This window comes from Anolis sagrei, chromosome Y (assembly GCF_037176765.1).
Source record: "Anolis sagrei isolate rAnoSag1 chromosome Y, rAnoSag1.mat, whole genome shotgun sequence".
In the NCBI taxonomy this organism is placed as follows: Eukaryota; Metazoa; Chordata; class Lepidosauria; order Squamata; family Dactyloidae; genus Anolis; species Anolis sagrei.
This window is the reverse complement of record NC_090035.1, coordinates 84372615-84388723: the sequence shown is the minus strand read 5'-3', so window position 1 is coordinate 84388723 and position 16109 is coordinate 84372615. Positions and strand designations below refer to the sequence as shown.

The 16109-nt window shown below is 51.7% G+C and overlaps 1 protein-coding gene across 3 annotated transcripts in view; it reads left to right on the top strand.

Annotated features, from left to right (window-relative positions):
• Positions 1 to 15677, top strand: part of LOC132775339 (guanylate-binding protein 1-like) — a 28169-nt gene extending 12492 nt beyond the window's left edge. Inside the window, exons 1-11 of one of the 3 annotated variants that reach the window (XM_067462071.1) lie at positions 5479 to 5550; positions 8380 to 8579; positions 8777 to 8904; positions 9173 to 9282; positions 10868 to 11067; positions 11265 to 11507; positions 12024 to 12304; positions 13003 to 13215; positions 13805 to 13907; positions 14048 to 14241; positions 14466 to 15677. In XM_067462071.1, coding sequence (XP_067318172.1) covers positions 8381 to 8579; positions 8777 to 8904; positions 9173 to 9282; positions 10868 to 11067; positions 11265 to 11507; positions 12024 to 12304; positions 13003 to 13215; positions 13805 to 13907; positions 14048 to 14241; positions 14466 to 14678 — 1884 coding nt within the window. In that variant the 5' untranslated portion in view covers positions 5479 to 5550; position 8380 and the 3' untranslated portion in view covers positions 14679 to 15677. Of the gene's footprint in view, positions 1 to 5478; positions 5551 to 8367; positions 8580 to 8776; positions 8905 to 9172; positions 9283 to 10867; positions 11068 to 11264; positions 11508 to 12023; positions 12305 to 13002; positions 13216 to 13804; positions 13908 to 14047; positions 14242 to 14465 lie in introns of those variants that run through there. The other 2 variants (XM_067462070.1, XM_067462069.1) reach the window with 2 other exon arrangements.
• The last annotated feature ends 432 nt before the right edge of the window (positions 15678 to 16109 follow it).

The following is a 16109-nucleotide window of genomic DNA, read 5'->3' as shown; positions in this document are numbered from 1 at the left end:
AGTATTGGAACCGTAAGCGCAGTATACTCTAGAGTGCTTCTTTATTATTACATCTGTCATTACTTTATGTTATTATATATAAGGATTGTATCTCTGTTGACTTGACTTGTTGACCCAATTAATACACTTCAAAAACTCGTTATTACGGTGTATTTATTTATTTCGGGCGTTTTGACCCCGCCTTCCTCTAGCTGGACCCAAGGCGGCTTCCACATCGTTAAAACATCATCCTAACAAGGCATAAAAGTAGTTACAGCCATTACAAGTAATAAAAGCCATAAAAGGTGGTGAAATTGGATTCAATAAGATACACCTGAAATTCCCAAAGAACCACTGAGGCAAGGACTCCATAAAACCCATCAAAGGCTTAGTTGAACCGGAAAGTCTTCGCTCCTTTTCTGAAAGGGATCGGGGAGGGGCTGCTCTGACCTCTTCTGGCAGCTCCCTTCCATTATTTCGGAGCTGCTCCAGAAAAAGTGCCGTCTCTAGAGAGTTTTAAGCATAAGTTATCCCTGGGCTGATTGGAAATGAGAGCCTCGTTACTGGAGTCTGCCTGATCTGTAGCACCAGACACGGTGTCCCAGGTAGCCTGGACTGAGGCTGTCTGGAGGTTTATAGGCTACCACCAGCACCTTGAATTGGGCCCGGAAACAAATGGACAGCCAGTGGAGCTGTCTCAACAGAGGAGTAAGCAAGCATGCTCTTTGGAGTTGGCTCCAGGGAGTAACCGGACCGCCGTTCTTTGAAGAAAGTGTTCCTGAACAGTTTTCCAAGGCAGTCCCATGTAGAGCGCTTTGCAGTAGTCCAAGTGGGATGTAACCAGAGTGTGTTCCACCGGGGCCAGCTCAGATGTCTCTAGGAACGGGTGCAGCTGGCGCACAAGTTTTAATTGTGCAAAGGGCACCCTGGTCATCGCTGTCGCCTGCGCTTCCAGGTTTAAAGCAGAGTCCAGGGTCACCCCAAACTGCGAACCTGGGATTTCAGGGGGAGTGTGACCCTGTCCAGCTCAAGTTGGATCCCTATTCACACAAGACCCACAGTACCACCGTCTTGTCTGAACTAAGTTTCAATTTTTTGCCCTCATCCAGTCCATTACTGCCCTCAGACACCGGTTCATGTGCGAAAGTGCTTCCTTGGCATCCTATGGAAAGGAGGAGTAGAGCTGGGCACCATCTGTGTACAGATGGCACCAAACTCCAAAACTCCGTCTGATCTCTCCCAGCAGCTTCATGCAGATGTTAAATAACATTGGGGATGGCGATGAGCCCTGCGGGACCCCACAACTTACAGGCCAAGGGGTTGAGCAGGACCTCCTCCCTCCCCCACCCCCCAGGACCACCTTCTGGAGATGGCCTGAGAGGAAGGGCTGGAACCACCGCAGCGCAGAGCCTCCCAGTCCCATCCCCACCAGGCACTCCGGAAAGAGACCATGGTCACAGGTATCAAATGCCACTAAGAGGTCCAGGAGGACCAGCAGGGTCAGACTCCCCTGTCCAGGTTCCCCCGAAGGTCACCCACCAAGGCCACCAACTCCATCCCATGAACTGGCCTGAAGCCAGATTGAAATGGATCTAGGCCAGGCATGGGCACACTTGGCCCCCCCCCCTCCCTCCCTCCAGGTGTTTTGGACTCCAACTCCCACCATTCCTCACAAGCACAGGGCCCTTGCTTTTCTTCTCTCATCCTTTCCACTTAAGCAGAAGAGGAAAGGGCTTGAGCTGTGAGGAATTGTGGGAGTTGCAGTCCAAAATACTTGGAGGTGAGGAAGATGTAGTTTGAAAGGGGAATTTTCAGGGATGTCCCCAATGCCCATATGTCCTGATTTACTGCCACTGGCCTTTGTTTACAGATAATGCTGATGGTTTGAGAAAATGTTGCTGCCAGGAAGAAGTTACTTTTCAAGGACGAAAGTACATCTGGGCAAAAGCAGGGAGCTGGTGCCTAGTTAGGACTCCCCAAGTTTCCCAGTCGTCTTGGAGCCATCTTGGAAAATGCATGGAGACATGGCTATTTTGACATGCGCACACACCTATCTGTGTGTCGCCTAGTATCTGCCTCCACTCCAGGAGGACTTGAGCATGCCAGGGTGTCCAGCGCAGAGGAAAGGCCCTCCTTGACCCAGCAAGGGACAACAATGGTGGGAGGTTTCAGAAACGTAAAAATCCCAGATGTTTTCTTGGAAGCAGAGCGTTTACTGTAAAAGCCTGTGCAGGAAGTGGAAACTCAATGCAGGAAGCAAGGCCGAGATAAACATGGGAGTGGAGCAGCAGCACAGAAAACGCCTCGATGTTGGAAACAGACAAGCGGTGGGTTGCTCCAAGGGCCCCTCGGTCAACAAGGCCGCAGCACAGCCAGCCCTGCAGAGCGGTCCGGGTGCCAGGGGCCAACCACAGAGGGCCCAGCTTCTTTGTAGAGGGATCTAGGGCCACCCGCCCACCTCCTGACCCACCTCAATGAACCCAGAGGGTGATTCTCCCCAAGGCTTCCTCCCCTTCATCCTGGAAAGAAGTGACGAGTGGAGTGCCATCAGCAGAGTTCCCTCCTGGGCCCGGTCCTGCTCAGGATCTTCATTCATGACTTAGATGAAGGCTTAGAAGGCACGATCATCATATTGGGAGGGAGAACCAATACCCCAGAAGGCACGAGCCGAATTCAAAACAATCTTGACAGATTAGAGAGATGATGGGCCAAAAACTCACACAATGAAGTCCAATGGGGACAAATGCAAGACACTCCACTTAGGGAGAAAAAAGGAAATGCAAAGAGACAGAATGGGGGACGATGAGGCCTGGCTCGAGAGCAGGACGTGTGAGAAAGATCTTGGAGTCCTCGTGGACAACAAGCTAAACATCAGCCAGGAATGTCATGCAGTTAGGAATTGTGGGAATTGAAGTCCAAAATACCTGGAGGGAGGGCCCAAGTTTGCCCATGCCTGCATTTGCCACAAATATGCAGTGAGAACCTCTTTGATTGTACGTGAACTATGAATCTAATCAACTTCAACTCCCTAATGTCACAGTCTATTTTCCCCAAACTCCACCAGTGTTCAAATTTGAGCATATTGCATATTCGTGCCAAGTTTGTCCAGATCCATAGCTGTTTGGGTTCACAGTACTCTCCAGATGTAGGCAAACTACATCTCCCCTAAATCACTGTCCATTCTTCCCAAACCACTCCAGTATATTCTGTTTGTCATGGCAGTTCTGTGTGCCAAGTTTGGTCCAGTTCTGTAATTCCTGGGGGTCTCAGTAGTCTGTGGAAGTCAGAGCAGAATTGATTGAAGGTACTGCAAATGGAGAAAGGCAGGGAGTGTCAGAAAAACATCTACTTCTGCTTCATTGACTCTTCTAAAGCCTTTGACTGTGTGGATCATCATAAACGGTGGCAAGTTCTTAGTGGGATGGGCATCCCAAGCCCCCTTCCCTCTCTCCTGAGGAATCTGTACAAGGACCAAGGAGCCACAGTCAGAACTGACCAAGGAACAGGAGACGGGTTCAAGATTGGGAAAGGCGTCCGGCAAGGCTGCATCCTCTCCCCCAACCTATTCAACTTGTATGCAGAACACATCATGCGAGGATGTGCGGGGCTTGAGGAATGCAAAGCTGGGGTGAAAATTGCTGGAAGAAACATTAACAACCTCAGATATGCAGATGACACCACTCTGATGGCCGAAAGCGAGGAGGAGCTGAGGAGCCTTCTCATCAAGGTGGAAGGAGAAAGCGCAAAAGCCGGGTTGCAGCTAAACGTCAAAAAAACCAAGATGATGGCAACAAGAATGATTGACAACTGGGAAATAGAGGGAGAAAACGTGGAGGCCGTGGCAGGGTTTGTATTTCTAGGTGCAAAGATGACTGCAGATGCAGACTGTGGCCAGGAAATCAGGAGACGCTTCCTTCTTGGGAGGAGAGCAAGGTCCAGTCTCGATAAAACAGTCAAGAGTAGAGACATCAGACTGGCAACCAAGATCCATTGCCTAGTCCAAGCCATGGTCTTCCCTGTAGTAACCTACGGATGTGAGAGCTGGACCTTCGGGAAGGCTGAGCCAAGGAAGAGAGATGCTCTTGAGCTGTGGTGTTGGAGGAGAGTTCTGAGAGTGCCTTGGACTGCGAGAAGATCCAACCAGTCCATCCTCCAGGAAAGAAAGCCCGGCTGCTCACTGGAGGGAAGGAGACGAGAGACAAAGTTGAAGTACTTTGGCCACATCATGAGGAGACAGGAAAGCCTAGAGAAGACAATTATGCTGGGGAAAGTGGAAGGCAAAAGGAAGAGGGGCCGACCAAGGGCAAGATGGAGGGATGGCATCCTTGAAGTGACCGGACTGACCTTGAAGGAGACCCTGGGGGTGGTGACGGCCGACAGGGAGCTCTGGCGTGGGCTGGTCCATGAGGTCACGAAGAGTCGGAGACGACTGAACGAATGAACAACAACAACACTGCAAATCCCATCATTCATTGCCCATACTCCCCCAAACATATTGTTTTTGTGATTCATCACTATGCCTTAATTATATTCAATCTGTAACAATGAAAATACATCCTGCATATCAGATATTTACATTACAATTCATAACAGTAGCAAAATAGGACATGTGCAGTGTGCATAGGAATTTGGCCATCGTTTTTTTTAAAAAAAAACTATAGTCCGGCCCTCCAACGGTCTGGGGGACAGTAATCCGGCCCCCCATTTAAAAAGTTTGAGGACCCCTGCTCTAGCCTGTGCTCAGTCGGAGACACCCCAAGATTCCCTCCAGATGCCCTCTCGCCTCCTTCTCGTGCGCTTCATCTCGGCCAGATCTTCAGTAAACCAAGGAGTTGGACTGACTCTGTGCAACGAGAGGGGACGTTCGGGGGCGGTCGTGTCAATTGCCTTAGCCATCTCTTTGTTATAGCGATCAACCAAGATATCAACAGGATTGAGAGCATCCATGACAGGAAGAACCCATCAGTCTCCTGGGGCGGACCATCTTAGTGGGTCCACTACCCCTGCGGAGGTTAGAGGTCGCAGAGAGCCTAAAGCTGATCAGGTGATGGTCAGACCATGACAATGGAAGAATGTTTTGCTCTTCCACCCTGACCTCTCCTCTGCCCGCAGTAAAAACCAGGTCAAGTGTATGTCCAACCTGATGGGCGGGTCCCGATATTACTTGTGACAGCCCCATGGTCGTCACGGCAACCATGACATCCTGCATTTCTTGCCCACCTCCTTGTGGCTCAAGGCGGGAGGGGGTGAGGTGGGGGTCCCTGCCTCCAGCTCCTCTGTGGGGGGGGGGGGAGAGAAACCCCAAAGGTCCAGCTCCCCTCCCTGCATCCCCGCCTGGCTCTCTCCTATCGCTTTCGCTTTTGAAGGTCTTTTCTTGCCAATGACTGTTTTCTGGGAAAGGGAGGCGAGCAGGGTGTTTCCTGCTTCTCTGCTGGAGGGAGGGCCCCCCCTCCCCTCCCCTCCCCTCCCTGCCCAGGCTCCTTCTTTGCTGCCCCCCCCCCCCCAGTCTCTCACTCTGCCTCTGGGCGCCCAAGAAGAAGGACCCAGTGCCAAAGGAAGAAAGAAAGAGAGGTAAGTGGCAGGAGGGGGGGGGGGGTGCTTCCAAAAGGCAAATGCTGGGAAGAACGGGGCTCGAGGTTGGGGATTGTGGGAGCTGGAATCCCACCAGGAAGGATAGAAATAAAATAATCTATATAAATAAAAATGTCATGTTCGTTGGTGGGATTAACAGAACTCAAAACCCACTGGACGAATTGACCCCAAATTTGGACACAAGGCACCTAACAACCCAATGTATGTCCTTCACTCAAAAATTTATTTTGTCATTTGGGAGTTGTAGTTGCTGGGATGTATAGTTCACCTACAGTCAAAAAGCATTCTGAAACCCACCAACGATGGAACTGAACCAAACTTGGCACACAGAACTCCCCTGACCAACAGAAAATACTGGAAGAAATTGTCGAAGGCTTTCATGGCCGGAATCACTCAGTTCTTGTGGGTTTTTTCGGGCTATATGGCCATGTTCTAGAGGCATTTCTCCTGACGTTTCGCCTCCATCTATGGCAGGCTTCTTCAGAGGTCTGCTGGAGCTGGGGAAAAAAGGGGTTTATATATCTGTGGAATGACCAGGGTGAGACAAAAGGCTTTTGTGAGTTGGGCTAGGTGTGAATCTTTTCAACTGACCACCTGATTAGCATACAATGGGCTGACTGTGCCTGGAGCAAACTCTTCTTGAAAGGTGATTAGATGTCCCTGCCTGTTTTTCTCTCTGCTGTTTTAATTTTAGAATTTTTTAAAACTGGTAGCCAGATTTTGTTCATTTTCATGGTTTTTTCCTTTCTGTTGAAATTGTCCACATGTTTGTGGATTTCAGTGGCTTCTCTGTGTAGCCTGACATGGTGGTTGTGAGAGTGGTCCAGCATTTCTGTCTTCTCAAATAAAATGCTGTGTCCAGGTTGGTTCATCAGGTGCTCTGCTATGGCTGACTTCTCTGGTTGAAGGAGTCTGCAGTGCCTTTCATGTTCCTGGATTCTTGTTTGGGCGCTGCGTTTGGTGGTCCCTATGTAGACTTGTCCACAGCTGCATGGTACACGGTAGACTCCTGCAGAGGTGAGAGGATCCCTCTTGTCCTTTGCTGGACGGAGCATTTGTTGGATTTTCTTAGTGGGTTTGTAGATTGTTTGTATGTTGTGTTTCCTCATCAGCTTCCCTATGCGATCAGTGGTTCCCTTGATGTATGGCAGGGACACTTTTCCTCTGGGTGGATCTTCATCTTTACTCTTGTGGCTTGTTCTTGGTCTACAAGTCTCCAGAGGGACCACCAAACGCAGCATTGCCCAGACACGCATCAAGGAACATGGAAGGCACTGCAGACTCCTTCAACCAGAGAAATCAGCCATAGCAGAGCACCTGAGGAACCAGCCTGGACACAGCAGATTATTTGAGAAGACAGAAATGCTGGACCACTCTCACAACCACCATGTCAGGCTACACAGAGAAGCCACTGAAATCCACAAGCATGTGGACCATTTCAACAGAAAGGAAGAAACCATGAAAATGAACAAAATCTGGCTACCAGTATTAAAAAACTCTAAAATTAAAACAGCAGAGAGAAAAACAGGCAGGGACTTCTAAGCACCTTTCATTAAGAGTTTGCTCCAGGCACAGTCAGCCCATTGTATGCTAATCAGGTGGTCAGTTGAAAAGATTCACACCCAGCCCAACTTACAAAAGCTTTTTGTCTCACCCTGGTCATTCCACAGATATATGAACCCCTTTTTTCCCCAGCTCCAGCAGACCTCTGAAGAAGCCTGCCATAGATGCAGGCGAAACGTCAGGAGAAATGCCTCTAGAACATGGCCATATAGCCCGAAAAAACCCACAAGAACTGAATACTGGAAGGGTTTGGTGGGCAGTGTCCTTTGGTTTGGGAGTTGTAGTTCACCTACACCCAGAGAGCACTGTGGACTCAATCAATGATGGATCTGGACCAAACTCTACACAAATACTCAATAAGCCCAAATGTGAACACTGGTGGAGTTTGGGGAAAATAGAATCTTGACATTTGGGAGTTGTAGTTGCTGGGATTTATAGTTTACCTACAATCACAGAGCATTTTGTGTCAGGGTTATGCTACTCCGTGGAAGCTCTGCCAGGTTCACCAGGTTTAGTTCTGAAATCATGGACTCTGGGAGACGTCTGGTTACAAGCAAATTCAGTTTACTTAGCACAAATCAAAAGCACGTCCATTACAGTAAGCGTCAAAGCACAGAAGAAGACAGTAGTAGATCACAGGAAATGAAAGTCATAACAGTTCTTGCAGCTGATTGGCTCCTCTGCTGCAAAACCGGTAACTCCCTAAATTTCCCACACAACTCAGTAGAGAGCGTATCTCATGACTACTCAATCACAGCCTCAAACATAAACAATTCAGCATAGCATTACATCCTTTGTGGCATCCATATTGGCACTATAAGAAATTACATTTAAAACACATTACATACTTCATTATACTCTGACATTTTGAACCCCACCATCCAATAGAATTGGGCCAAACCTCCCACACGGAACCCCCATGTGGGCCACAGCAACGTGTGGCAGGGGACGGCTAGTGACTAATAAAAATAAAAATGACATTGGGGGGGGGGGGGTAGAATGACTGCCTGGAGAAGTCCCCCTTGGAGTGACCGGGGGGGGGGGGGGTGGGTGGAAGAGTTGGATGGAAAACTCTCCCATGTCTCTAGGCCTCACCCCCTCCCCACCAGAAAAGAAGGCACCTGTCCCTGGGGCCCCTGTTTCCCCATCGGGTCTGCCCGAAGGCCCCTGAGTGGGATCCAAGAGGGCTCCAGGCAGCTTGGACCAACCTTGCTGCCCTCCCCCCTTTTCCAGGTTCCCTTCCAGAATGGCTCCTCCTGGGGAGGCCCTGATGGCCCGTCCGCTCTGCCTGATCGAGAACTGCCCGGACGGGAGGCTGGTGCTGCGAGAGGAAGCCCTGGCAGTCCTGCAGCGCATCCGGCAGCCGGTGGTGGTGGTGGCCATCGTGGGGCCATACAGGACCGGGAAGTCCTACCTCATGAACCGCCTGGCGGGCCAGCGGAAGGGTGAGCGGAAGGAGCAAGGGCACGACCCAGGTTCAGTCCCAGGTGCTGCCCTGGAAGGGGCCACGGCCTCCAATACGCTGGAGCTGTGCCTTGGGACGGACGCCAGATCAACTCTGGAGCAGGCTTCGCTGATGTCCTAAGGGGCAGGGCCCAGCCTGGCCCCCTCCTCACTGGCCGTGGTGCCCCCTCCATTCCAGGCTTCTCCCTGGGGTCCACGGTGCAGGACATCACCAAGGGCATCTGGATGTGGTGCCGCCCTCACCCCTACTGGAGTGACCGCACCCTGGTGCTGCTGGACACGGAGGGCCTGGGGGACGTGGAGAAGGTGAGTCTGTGGGGGGGGGGGGGTGTTGAGGAGGGGGCTTCTCTGTGTGTGACCTGGGGTCTGTCTCATGGGTCTCCTTCATGGTGAGACCTGAGCCCACTCTGTGTGTTTGTGGGACCATGGCACAGAATGGTAGCAGAAGGCTCTTGCCAAGCCAGACCTTCCAAAGGCGGCTGTGACATGTGCCCCTCTTCAATGGCAATGAATGAGGCAGGGACCCCTACAGTGTGGGGAGGGGGCTCAGAGAGGCCCGCTTCTTCTCTTCCAGGGCAACACGCAGAACGATGCCTGGATCTTTGCGCTGGCCATCCTGCTGAGCAGCACCTTGGTCTACAACAGCATGAGCACCATTGACCAGGATGCCCTGGAGAAGCTCCAGTATCCTTCCCTTGGGGGCAAATTGGGGGGTGGTGGTGGTGGAAGCATATGAAGGGAGTGACACCCAGTTCACTTTGGGATCCCGGCTGGGAGGGGTGCCCGTTGGTCATTGGAAAGGAGGGTTTGGCACAGGAGAGATGCCCTGGGGACACAGCCAGGGGAGGATTGGGGGCTTTGGGGCCTCTTCCACGGGCAGACGTCAGCAAGAGTTAAGACTACCTGGCAAGAGAGACCCTTCCCACACAACCAGGCCCATAGCTGAGGTTGTTGTTGTTCATTCGTTCAGTCGTCTCCGACTCTTCGTGACCTCATGGACCAGCCCACGCCAGAGCTCCCTGTCGGCCATCACCACCCCCAGCTCCTTCAAGGTCAGTTCAGTCCCTTCAAGGATGCCATCCATCCATCTTGCCCTTGGTTGGCCCCTCTTCCTTTTACCTTCCACTTTCCTTTTACCTTTCACTTTCCACTGAGGTGTAGTCAGGAAATACAAACTGTGTTTCACTGCATAATAGTCACTCCCCCCCCCCCCCCATTTTTTAATCAAAGAAGAGGGTGCACTATAACATTATGGAAAAATATTTTGTCTATCTATCAATCTGTCTATCTATTTACACACCTTGCTTCCAAAAGGGGAGGAGGGAAAATACAGCCTCAAACAACCAGTTTATAAACTACAAATGGAGGTCTCTGGAGCTCCACTCTTCTCTCCTCCCTCTCTCCTCCTTCCTCCTCCTCCTCCTCCTCTTCCTTCTCCTGAGGTCTTGAGGCAGTTTACAAAACCTGGAATGGCGGTCTTTGGAAGGAGCCTCCATTTCAGGCTTCGTAAACTGCCTTCAGGTCTCAGAGGAAGAAGAAAGGAGAGAAGAGTGGAGCTTCAGAGATCTCTTTGCAGAAAGAAGGAAGGGAAGAAGCGAGAATCAGCCCCAAATAGGAGATGTGACTATTAAGCGGTGGTCACTATTATGTGATGAAATATGGCTTTTTTTTTGCTTATAACCAACCTGTTATGGTTATCCAGAGAGAATCTGAGGTTGTTAAGCCTCTTGCGGAATAACAGCAGAGCGAGTGGGAAAAGAGAACGGTGGAGAAAGTACAGTCGCCACCCTCCTTTCCGCCTCATAACCACTAATTGAAATAAGCTGCAAAGATCAAAACACTCGTTTACCTAGTTACACAGGACTACACGTCTTAAGGTGAGTGAAAGGAGAAGTAACAGTTTACATGGAGAAAATCTGAACCCTGAAGCAGCTTCCATTTCGGATTGAGCTCTGTGTCCCTTTTGGAGAACAATGTAAATATCCATACAGACTTCAGGTGCATAGCCCCTTGCGTACCTTAAAGTGAGTCCCCAAATGCCTCAGAGTTGGTGTGTCTGTGACTCAGAAGAAGAAAGGGACGAGGGGGTAAAAACATGCCAAACAGGAAATGAGCAGTGAGCAATCTTTCGACTGAGCCCTTGCTTGAGGTGAGCATGAGGGTTGTCTTCTTCTAACAGGAAATGGCTCTCAACCCAAACTCCAACCAGCCATTAATAAACACACAATGCCAACGTAGCCTGGGAGCCCTTTTCCTTAGCTGTGCCCAGCTACGTTTCTGAGCTGACCCAAAAGATCAGAATAACCTCTTCCAGGGATCCAAGCCAAGAGGACGAGGATTCCTCGCAGTTCATCCGCTACTTCCCAGCCTTCATTTGGGCCGTGAGGGACTTCACACTCGATCTGCAGATCAATGGGCGCCCAGTCAGCGAGGACAGCTACCTGGAGAATGCCCTGAAGCTGCAGAAAGGTGACGTCTGGGCAGAAAGTGACGGCAATGGGGTCTGGTGGGGTCTTGGAATGGGGGAGGGTGTCACTGTATGTAGAGGTGAAAGGGCCAAGTGAGGGAACACAATGGAGACCTGAACAGTCTTGCAAGAGGAAGGGAGGGTGGGTCCCAGGCAAAGATTCTGGAATTTATCAATACTGCCTGTCCTTCCTCCGCAGGTGACACAGAGCAGATCAGAAGGTGCAACCTGCCCCGGCTGTGCATCCGCAGGTTCTTTCCTTCCCGGAAGTGCTTCACTTTTGACCGCCCAGCAAGCAGGAAGAACTTGCGGCGTCTGGAGGAGCTGGAGGAGGAAGACCTGGAGGAGGAGTTCCTGGAATCCGTGGCCCGTTTCTGCGACCATGTCTGGGAGACGTCCAAGCACAAGACGGTCCCCGGGGGCCAAGCCGTGACGGGAGCCAGTAAGCCAGGCTCTAGGGGTGGCCGGGGGAGGGGGAGTTGGGACTCGTGCTCAAGCCCTTCAAGCCGCCCCAGTCCTGGCCCGTGGCCTCGGTTGCATTTTGAAGAGGCCTCCTGCGTGCTGTGCTTGAGAGGGGAAAACCAGGTCCCGGTTCTTAAAATGAATCATTAAAGCTGGGCTGCCTTTAGAGCCCGACTTTGTGGAGCAGGTTGACCAGTTCTGCAACTACATCTATGGGACGTCCAAGGAGAAGACCCCCCGGGGGGCATGTATTCACTGGGCACTGTGAGTCCGTCCTGCCCTCCCACCCTCCTTCCTCTGAGCTGATGCCACAGTTGCAGTGTGATGCTGGTCAATCTCTGGCCTTTCCCTTCTTCCTCTGGGGAGACCACCCTCCTCTGCCTCTGGGCACCGGGTCCCACTGGCAGTTTGTGAGGCCAAAGGCCAAACGAGGTGGGGACCAATGCCTCCTCCCTCTGGCTGCTAGGACAGACCCCTGCCATCTTCCTCCTTGCAGTGCTGGCCAAGTTGGCGGAGACCTATGTGGAGACCATCTGCAGTGGTAAGGTGCCCTGCCTGGAGAGTGCGGTGCTGGCCTTGGCAGAGATGGAGAACACGGCTGCCGTGGAGGAGGCTGTGGCTCACTATGGGAGGTTGATGGGGGAGAGGCTGAACCTGCCCACAGAGAGTGTTCCAGACCTGCTGAGGGTCCATGCTGAATGTGAGAAGGAGGCCCTCCAGGTGTTCATGGCACATTCCTTCAAGAATGATGAGAGCCACTTCCAGGCTAAACTTATGGTAGGTTACCCCACAAGATGAGGCCATTGGTAAGCCCTGATAGCGGGGGGGGGGGGGGTCTCTCATGGGGAAGGAAGGGAGCCCCAGCACAGAAGGGTCACCAGTCCCACTGGCAGCACTCCCAGGTCCACAGGTGTCTTCAGTGGAGTTTTTTTTAAAGGAAAAAGCAGTAAAATAAAGCAGCAGCAAAATATAGCAGTTTAGCAGAGCAGAAGCTTCCAAACACCGCAGCAGCAGAGCAAAGGAGGTTTAGTAATGCAATGAACGCAGACAGGGTTACAAAATTCTGTCTTATTGGACAGAACTGAATTTTTATATAGGAAAGTTCAGGGTTTCGCTCTCAATCACTAACAGTTTGGAGACATCTTGCATGGTGCCCCCCTCTTCTCTGGAGAACAGTAAGAGGGCTGGGTGCAGATTTCCATGTGGCTGAAGACTTAGGAAAGGAGGCAATTCAAGGAGCAAAAGCAGGCTTTCAAAGTTACAAAAGTCCATCTTATGTGGCAGAACTAAATATGAGAAAGTTCAGGGTCTTGCTCCCTGTCTCGAACTGTCTGGAGACATCTTGCGTGCTCTTCTCTCTGGAGAACAGTAAGAAGACTGGGTGTGGATTTCCATGCAGCCAGAGACTTAGGAAAGGAGGCATGTCCCTGAGAGTTATCAGCCGTGTTCTTCCTTTGTATCTCCTTTCCTGCCAGGAAACCCTGGATGACCGGAAGGAGGAATACTGCCGAAGGAATGAGCAAGAGTCCATTAAACGCTGCCAGGCTCTGCTGGCCACTCTCTGCGTGGAGCTGGAGGAGAAGGTGCGCAGAGGGGTCTACTCCCGGCCCAGTGGACACTGGCAGTTTGTGGCCGACCTGAAGGACGTCGAGGGAAGATACCGGCAGAAGCCTAAGAAGGGGGTGATGGTAAGGAAGGAGGGAGGGAGGGAGGGAGGGAGAGAAGGAGGAAGGAAGGGGGAGGTCTGGGCCATGGAAGTAAGTCATTCAGGGCCACTCTGGTGATTAGGTTGTTGTAGGTCTTTCGGGCTGTGTGGCCATGTTCTAGAAGCATTCTCTCCTGACGTTTCGCCTGCATCTATGGCAGGCATCCTCAGAGGTTGTGAGGTCAACCCAGTGATTCCGGCCATGAAAGCCTTTGACAATACTCTGGTGATTCTTGGCCAGATCAGTAAAGTCATGTACGCAGGCACAAAAAAAAGTGAATATGCAAAGAAAGCACATGCCAAACCAAAGATTTCATAGAACCTGTAACACAAATGTTGGTGGCAACATGTGGGTCTCAGCAGAGGGTCGTGTCCATGTTTGCAGGCCAGAATGAGTCTTCTTGCACTGAAGTTGCAGATTCCCAAAGTATGTGGACAGCCCTCCAAATTTTGAAGCCGAGGGAAGTGTCTTTGTGTTGGTAGCCCCGGAATCCCCTCACTGGTGCCAGGAGAGGGGGCAGATCCTTTGGCCCTTCCTGGCGGCCCTCCTGAGCTCTGCTTCCTCCATCCAGGCAGAGGAGGCCCTGAAGCAGTTCCTGGAGGGCAAGGAGGACGTCGGCAGAGCCATTCTCCAAAGCGACACGGCCCTCAGCGAGAAGGAGAAGCAAGTGGAAGGTGAGCCCCACTCTCAGCCCAGAAAGGGGAATTGGTCATGGGGCCCAGAACTCTGTCAAGTAACCATTTTGTGAGGGGGTGGGGGTCTGCAGAGGTTCACCCTCCTTTCCATTCCTCCCTTCCCCCCATTCTCTGGACAGAGGCCCGGGCGCGGGAGGAGGCGGCCTGGAGGGAGCAGGAAGTCCAGCGGCAGAGGCAGGCTGAGCGGAAGCAGAAGATGCAGGACCGGCAGCGGAGCTTCGAGGAGAACATCAAGCAGCTGAAGGCCAAGATGGAGCAGCAGTGGGAGCAGCTCCTGGAGGAGCAGAAGGAGATGGCGGAGAGCCGGTTGGTGGTAAGCCTCCTTGGGGTCGCAGCGACCCTTCCCTCCCCAGACCCCCTTGGCCCTGTCCCTTGCACACCTCAATTAGGGGTGCCCCATTCAGCCTCCCACTCACCTGGCCAGTGAGACACCCCACCCCATCTCTTCCACTTCAGGGGCCCATTGGAGCTTTTTTGGCCTTTGGACAGAAATGGGGTCCCCACCCTTCATTGGTCTGCCTCTCTCTCTTCTTGCAGGAGCAAGAGGTGCTGCTGAAAGAGGGGTTCCAGAAGGAGACCGAGCAGATGAGGGAGGAGATCCGGCGCCTGAGGGAGGAGAGCACCAAGATCCATGAACCCTCCTGGTGGGAAAAACTCCTGGGGGTGCTGCTGAAAGCCGTCAGATGCATTTTGCAGGCGATCACTGGCAAGGACATTGAGGCCTTCTTGAAACTGCTCAGGAGCTTTTGATCAGAGCCTCCCAGCACTGCCCCTCCCCTCGAGGTCTTTTCCGCTGATGCCTTTGGCCTGCTCCGGCCTGTCCGTGTGCCTCTTTGGACTGAATGCCCGATTAGTTAGAGAAAGATGTTGCGCTTCCCTCCCAGGGCCTTGCCACACCTTTTGCAGGCGCATTGACTCTTCCACGCTTCCTTGGGGGATGCACCTGGGAATGGCGCTCCATGAGCAACGCCCATTTCCTCTGTCCATTGCGAAGTTGGACTTGTGTGTGCTTGCGTGCGTGTGTGTGTGTGTAATACTAACTCTATGGGCCTGAAGGAAGCAGCTGCAGGAGACAACCTTGCTACCGCCTCATGCATTGGCAGGCAGGTGAACATACTGGAGTGGTGGGAGCTGAGATCACTCTCCCACAGCATGTATAGACAGACAGACAGACAGACAGACAGAGATTGATAGCTATGTGCTTAGGTAGATAGGCACATGCGTACACTTGTGAATGGCCTGCTATGCAGTGGTTTTTGATTGTACCCAGAACTCCTCGTGTATTTGGTGCAGATTCTGCTCTTTTGTTGTGTTTGATGTTGCTTTTCTGATCACGAGCTTCTCTTTCTTCTCTCAATCCTTCGTGCCTCTCTTATCCATTATTTGAACATATCCTACAGTATTCATGCAGATTGGTGCTTATCAATGCAGTATTCATATTATATTGGTAATTATTATTATTATTATTATTATTATTATTATTATCTCTTATCCATTATTTGAGTGCACCATACAGTATTCATAACATGGGTTCTGCATTCCAACTATTTCTGGGCTCTGACTAACAGCGAGTGATTCGGGGAGGCCGCCCTGTCCATCTCTTCACCTGCCTGCCTCTCTGTCAATATCTACCTGTCCGAGGGATGTGGTTTTAAGCCTTTCTTTGGAATATGCATGTTTGGACCATGTGCTGTATGCTAACCTTGGACTAGATCTGCTAAATAAAAGTATCCATTACTGCCTTTTGCAACTGCATACCAGAACTGGCTTGAGAAATTTGTATTGGGTCAATATCTGGCGGGGGGGGGGGGGGAGGGAGGTGATGATGGTTATGATATAAAAGGGAAGGGGGAACGACTTCCTGTGACACAAGTGAACCACGTGCTAGGCAGCCAGAATGCTCACTGGAGCATCGTTCAGGGAGCATACCACCCCCGTTACATCAACCCCACTGGCTGAACGCATCTCCCTCTACATTTCGCCTCGTAGTCTAAGATCTGACAGGGAGGCCCTGCTCTCAGTCCCACTGGCCTTGCAAGCGCGTCTGGTGGGGACAAGGAACAGGGCCTTCTCGGTGGTGATCCCCGTCTGTGGGATTCGCTCCCCAGCGAAATTAGATCGCCGTCCTCCCTCCTTTCTTTCAGAAGAAAACTGAAGACGTGGTTGTGGAACCAGGCTTTT